The sequence below is a fragment of the Balaenoptera acutorostrata genome, chromosome 3 (genome assembly GCF_949987535.1).
Source record: "Balaenoptera acutorostrata chromosome 3, mBalAcu1.1, whole genome shotgun sequence".
Lineage (NCBI taxonomy): Eukaryota > Metazoa > Chordata > Mammalia > Artiodactyla > Balaenopteridae > Balaenoptera > Balaenoptera acutorostrata.
Window position 1 is genome coordinate 7,377,770 of NC_080066.1, and position 6,965 is coordinate 7,384,734.

At 42.8% G+C, this 6,965-nt stretch overlaps 1 protein-coding gene across 8 annotated transcripts in view; it reads left to right on the forward strand.

The window, feature by feature from the left end:
• Window positions 1-6,601, forward strand: part of DCLRE1C (DNA cross-link repair 1C) — a 129,983-nt gene extending 123,382 nt beyond the window's left edge. For all 8 annotated transcript variants that reach the window (XM_007196432.2, XM_007196431.2, XM_007196430.2 and 5 more), the window contains 3 exons: window positions 2,000-2,088; window positions 2,975-3,069; window positions 5,646-6,601. In XM_007196432.2, coding sequence (XP_007196494.2) covers window positions 2,000-2,088; window positions 2,975-3,069; window positions 5,646-6,601 — 1,140 coding nt within the window. The remainder of the gene's footprint in view (window positions 1-1,999; window positions 2,089-2,974; window positions 3,070-5,645) is intronic.
• The last annotated feature ends 364 nt before the right edge of the window (window positions 6,602-6,965 follow it).

A 6,965-nucleotide genomic window follows, 5' to 3' on the forward strand; every position in this document is an offset into this window, starting at 1 on the left:
AAAAAGGAAAACGAATGTGAATAGATTTAAAGATCATTTCCTTTTTTTCCTCCCCCAAGTACGGTTGATCCTCATTATTTGCGGATTCCTCATTTACAAATCTTCCTGCTCACTGACATTTGTCTGAATCCCCACATCAGCGCGAGTGGCGCTCTGTGGTCGTTTGCAGACGTGCACAGCAGGGCCGCAGAAGATTTGAGTCGCCCGACATGCACATTCCCGACTCAGGTCGCACGTGGTGGCCTCCTGCCTTCTTGTTTCAGCTCCCGGGCTGTAAACGAGTGTCCTCTTTGCCGTCTCTTTACTGCTGAGTTTTCCATATTTGTGTGCTTTTTGGGGTGATTTTGCTGTTTGAAACAGCCTCCAAGCGTAGCGCTGAAGTGCTCGCAAGTGTTCCTAAGCTCAGGAAGGCCGAGATGTGCCCTGCCGAGGCGGTGCCTGTGTCGGATAAGTTCTGTTCAGGCGTGAGCTGCAGCGCTACTGGCTATGAGCTCAGTACTCAAGTATATTCGACGTACGATATCTTTAAAGAGAAGCACACATAAAACAAGGTTGTGTACTTGATCGGTTGACAAAGCGCTGTGACTGGAGGTTCGCGGAAACACTGTATTTATTTCCCCCAGGAACAGTGGTCTGCTGTTTGCAGTGACTTTATGGAGCAGAACTACTGCACAGACGGAGAACGGACTGTGTTAATGGGTCGTTTTAAGGCAGGCATCTGAAGAAAGGGCATCGGTGTGGACCAGTGGGAGAGGGTGCCCTCTACCGGGTATCTCTTGTCTTCTTGTGGCCACTTCATCTCTGAGTAGATAGGAACCATTTCTGGTGTGGGTCTGACCTGACTCTCTTCATTCTTATTCCCTTCAAAAGCCTCAGATTTCTACCAGCCTCGACTCTGCATTAATTCTGCAAATCATATAGGTTGTGGGCAAGGTAAATAATGGCTTCTCTTTGCATGCCTGCTCTGAAAGTACAAAGGAAATTGTTTATGAGAAGTATCCAAAGAATGGATCTTCCTGTCTTTCCCCGGTCTTAAGGTTCCCATTTTAATACGGAGTTATTAATAATTCCTGGGTTCCCTACCTCTTTTGACTTGGTGCTTTATTTGAAAAAGTTGGGTACTAATAATTACTTTGTGTCTCCATCTCCCCATTTGCAGAAGGGAATAAAAATCTTTGCGTTGTCATTACCAACTTTGTAATAGATAATTTTATTGAATGTTTAACTATGTGCCAGGTACCAGGGCTAAGCACTTAACCCACATTATCTCATTTATACTTTTAGATGAAGAATCTAAGGCTTAGAGACGTTAGGTAACTTAACCAAGATCACAAGCTCACCAAGATCTAATAAGTGGCAAAGCAGAAGCTCTTCTGGGTTGTTAGAGATATTTTGAGGAATAGTGACAGAATTCCTCCTGTTTAGCATTCTGAGCTTTGCAGAAAAATCAAGGTATTCATGACATTTTGGCATGTAGCTGTCCCTGTTTAGATTAGAATAAACCCTGAGAACAAATCAAGCGATCTCAAAGATGTAGTTCACCTTGGTTTTGCTAACGATTATATGTCGGAGGAAAGAAATGCAATTCTAAGACCTTGTTTCCCTGTGCGTATTAAATACTCAGCTGAATTCTCACTTCCTTGAAGGGGATTGGTTAACTACGAGTGAGTGACCCTAGATAAGGAAACTAATGTCATATGAAGAAATGGGGCCTCTGCATGCATCAGTGATCCTCACTCTTTACTGGAGAACAGAATCACCTGAAGAACGTCCAAACCTACTGACCTCCAGGCCCCATCATAGCTCAGTTAGGGGACGTTTGGAGTTGGCTCTCTCTTCTCCTAGGAGGTCCCCAGGCGCTCCCCACGTGCAGCTAGCATTGGGACCACAGTCTTGAGAGATTTCTGCTTCTCTTTCCCCGCATCCCTTTATCTGCTGCTCTAACCCCGGGGCTCTTCACCATAGAGATAACTGATGCATTTTATTTTCCTTCTTCCAGATTAAAGATTTCTTGAGCTACATCTATCCTGTGAATGTATATCCAAATGTCATTCCGTTAGGCACAACTATGGGTAAAGTTCAAGAAATGTGAGTAGTTACTACTTGTGGGACTTGTGTTTTTGGACGGGATGGATCCAGAGAATAGTTTTGGGCCGGAAACCAGGGGCAAGGATGTAAAATGGGCATGGCTGTAAATATGGTACTGGTTGGGAGCATATGGGCTTTCTTCAAGTGAGTGTGTTACGTATAATCCTAAACGCTTCTGGGAATCTGGCATAAGGAAGCCGTTGCGATACTGAATTCCCTGAACGCCAGAAGGTGTTCCTCTATTACTTAATAGGTTATTAGAATAGGACCTGCTTTTCTGCAGCGTAAGAACAAATATAAAAGTTTTGCTTTCCCCCCAATCCTACAATTAGATGAATATCTACCAGGTTGTTTTAAGTGCTTGTATTTACCACTTTATTATACTGAATTTTTTTTAAAATAAATTTATTTTTGGCTGTGTTGGGTTTTCGTTGCTGCGCATGTGCGCAGGCTTTCTGTAGTTGCGGTGAGTGGGGGCTACTCTGTCGCTGTGTGCAGGCTTCTCATTGTGGTGGCTTCTCTTGTGGAGCACGGGCTCTAGGCACGCGAGCTTCAGTTGTGGCTCACAGGCTCAGTAGTTGTGGCTCGCGGGCTCTAGAGCACAGGCTCAGTAGTTGTGGCTCACGGGCTTAGTTGCTCTGCGGCATGTGGGATCTTCCCGGACCAGGGCTCGAACCCGTGTCCCCTGCATTGGCAGGCGGATTCGTAACCACTGTGCCACCAGGGAAGTCCCCGAAGTCATTTTTAATTATTAAACACTGCTTTTCAGTTTTGAAAAGTAGTGGTGTGGTTTCCCCCATAGTTAGGTTTTTATAATCTCTAAAAGTGATGCTTACCTTCCAGCAACTTCCCAACAGGAAAAATAAAATATTCGTATTCATTTCAGCTTAAAGCCTTTATGCCGATCTTCCCAGAGTACCGAGCCGAAGTATAAACCACTTGGAAAATTGAAGAGAGCAAGAACAATCCACCTAGACTCAGGTAAGAAGGACCCTGGAGTCACACGTGTGGGTTTCCCTGCAAGACCACTTTTCAGGATGCTCTGGTCTGTGAAAGCTGTCTTTTTTACTTTCTTCATGATGTCTTTCGAAGTGTAAAATTTTTAATTTTGAATGAAGTCCAATTTATCTAATTTCTTTTATAGCTTGTGCTTTTGCTTTTGGTGTCATATCTAAGAAACTATTGCTTAATCCAAGGTAATGAAGATTTACTCTCATATTTTATCATTTCTGGGTAGTTTTGACTGTTTTCCTTATTATATAGGGTATTTTCCCACCTTTCTACACGTCTGTCTGGTAATTTTTTGAATGCCGTGACTATATAATGGCATATTTACTCTGTCGTTGTACATGTTAGGTTATTTTGAACTTTTTTCACTTTTATAAACATTGTGATGAGCCACATTATATGTAAGTCTGTTTCACAGCTCTCATTATTATTGGGTTAAATTGTAGAAATTATGGTGCTTGATACATACATATTGCCAAATTGTTTTCCAGTGTGATTATACCAGTTTATACAGACATCAACAGTACACGATGGTGGAAAGTACCTATGAATTATGACATTAGTCCTTTTTTATTAGGTTTAGGTGTGTTATCAGTTTGTGTAAATGTTAAGGATTTCAGCACTTTATTGTGATGTTTTCTCTGTTATATGCCTTCCCATTTTCATAGAGAGAAATTTCAAATTTTTATATTGTCATAACAGAAAGAATACATAATGTCAGAATAAACTTCTAACAGTATAGACACTTTACTTTTTTTTCAGATACATACAGGTGAGTTAATGTGAAAATGTTTTGACAGATTATTTTTACAGTTGAAACATACCACGATACTGGTATAGTCACTGATCCAGAAGAACATGAAACTGTCCAACTTAGAGGTGATACAAAAAAGTTCCACAGAAAGGTAACTGGCACATTGGTGGAGGAGCTATAACAAATGTATTAATCCGTGGCTCAAAATGAAGCCATAATTTGGAGACTAGGGTACTCCAAGTATAGTAGCTAGACATCTTAGTCACCTTAAGTCCTTTAGAAAAGAAGATAAATAGCTGTTTGTTTAAACAACTATAGTTGTAACATAGAACACTGGACTTTGGTTTCTTGACCTGTGCGTTGTCACACATCTTTTCCGGGCCTATCTATCTCCTCACTGGTAAAACGGGAGCTGGATGATGGTTTCTATTCCCCCTCCTCCTCCCTTTAAAAGCAGCTTTTAAAATGCAGTTGTAAGCTACATCCTTTATCATCAGTGGGAAAATAGTTAACGTATAATTACCTGCTTCTTAACACGAGGTTCGGCACTAGAACATAAGCTGCCCTATACAACAAGTAGCCTCGCGAGCATTTTATTTCCTTCTTTGAGGTTAGGTGCCATTAGAGCGCAGGAAAATATTTGTCTTCCCCCCAGTTCCGTGCCGTGTCATTTTAATTTATGGAAATTTCACCCTCCACATAAGGGTTCCTCATTTTCAGAATGTAAGTGGATGGGGCTCACTCCAGGCTAGTGCAGCATGCTTAAGACAGTAAAATGACACTAGATGCGGCTTGTTCAGTGTCTTGGTTAAAGCTGACTCCATCTGTGTGTCCCCCAGTGTCTCTCGTGGCCTGTGCTCTTGGCCTAGGGCTGCATAACAATGACCAGAGACTGGGTGGCTACTTCTCACAGTGCCGGAGGCTGCGGGGGTGTCCAAGACCAAGGTGCTGGCAGATGTGGTGCCTGGCAGGGGCCCACTGCCTGGCTCTCGGCCACCTTCTCAGTGTGCACTCACATGGCCTTTCCTCTGTGCACGGGCATGGAGAAAGTGAGACATCTGCTTCCTCTTCTCACAGGGACACTAATCCCATCACATGGGTTCCCCCCCCCATGAGCTAATTATCGTCTAAAGACCCCACCTTCACATACCATCACATTGGAGTTAGTCAGAAATTCAAATTATGAATTTTGGGAGGACACAGACATTCAGCCTATAACATGCATAAAGTAGGTATCAGAAAATGTTCCTAGAAGGAAAACGTTAGGAAAAAACTGTCTCTGTTAAATCAGCCAACTCCTTGAGCATCTACTATCTATCTATCTATCTGCAGAGTACAGAGTTTGCAAACGTCTCTCCTAGTCTGGGTGGTTCGAAAACCTAGCTGATGTACAGAATCAGCTGCAGAACTTAAAAAATAAATTATTCGGTCCTACTTTCAGGGACTCAGTAGGTCTGAAATGAAATGTAGAAAGCTGTTTTATTTAAAACGCTCTTCAGAGGAGAACCACTGATGATTAAGGCTCTGTGGCCTTATTTGGGGAGCACAGATCTTTTGTCTCAACGCACAGCCTGGCTTTATGGCAAGTTGAAGGCTGGTAGATAAATTGTTCAGAATAGCCCAAGAATACGGGGCCTTTTAACTTCTCTTGGAAGAAGAGTGAACTCCCATTAATTGCAATTCCATGAATTAAAAAATGTAGCTAAGAGCTACAAATTGGATTTTTAACTAGAAGTACAAATTGGTTCCTTTTGCATGCTGTGTTACCTACACACCTGTTCTGTTTACCCCACAGAGGACGACGATGACAGTGATCTCTTTGATGACCCTCTGCCAGTACCTTTAAGGCACAAGATTCCAAGCCAGCAAACTCTTCGCCCTGAGGTATTGCCCACGACTGCGATTTCACAAGACCAGCCTCAAAAACGGAGAGAAAGCACGGGGTGCTTCAGTGCAGAGAGTATGCCAACAACTTTCCTTTGGGCAGACTTTATAGATTGTGAGGAATCCAACAGTGAAAGTGAAGAATCCGAAATCCCAGCTTCAGCTCAAGGAGACACGGGTCCTGTCCCCCAGCTCCAGAAGAGGGCTGATGGGGAAGTACCACAGTGGGAAGTGTTCTTTAAAAGAAGTGCTGACCTCACTGATGACTGTCTGGAGAACCTCCCGTCCTCCACAGAGGCAGGGGGCTCTCAGTCTCCGAAGCTTTTCAGTGACTCCTCTGATGGGGAATCAACTCACATCTCTTCCCAGACGTCTTCTCAGTCAACACACATATCAGAACAAGGAAGTCAAGGCTGGGACAGCCAGTCCGACACTGTTCTGCTATCTTCCCAAGAGAGAAATGGGGGTATGGCCTCCTCGAGCAGACGTGTCTACAGGCCAGGAATCAAAGACAACACTCTTGCCCCTCAGATGGAACAAAATGTACTTTGCCCAAAGGACACATACTCTGATTTGAATATCAGAGATCAAGATGTAAGTATAGGTTCTAGTGCTGGAGAGACGGCTACTCTGAGCAGCGGGAAGCACACGCCTCAGGAGAAAAGGCCACTAAACCCAAGCAGCAGCGCAGAGTCACCAAGCTCCTCTGATTTTGAAATTCCCTCCACTCCAGAAGCCGAGCTACCTACACGAGAGCATTTACAATATTTCTATGAGAAGTTGGCAACAGGGGAGAGGATAGTAGTTGAAAAAAGAAAAAGCTCACTTCATTCTAGAGCAACCACTAAAAAACATACCAAGAGATAATAGTCAAAATCCTGATAAACTAAAATAGAAAACTTAAAAATGTTCCTATAACCTAAAAGGTGGCAGTAAAGGGGAAACGGAGGACCAAAAAATAGAGGGAAACACAGAAAACAAGATATGGGAGAACTAAATCCAAACATATCAATAATTACATCAAAACAGAGGAAAAACCATAAACCAACTAACTATATACTGTCTATAGGAAGCTGACTTCAAAAGACTTGGGTAGGTTTACCAGTGAAAGGATGGAAACCTTTACCATGTAAACATTACTTAAAAGAAAGATGGAGTGGCTATGTTACTAATGATAAAACATCCAGTTCACTGAGACAGAATCCTAAAAGTACCATACAACTACGGAATA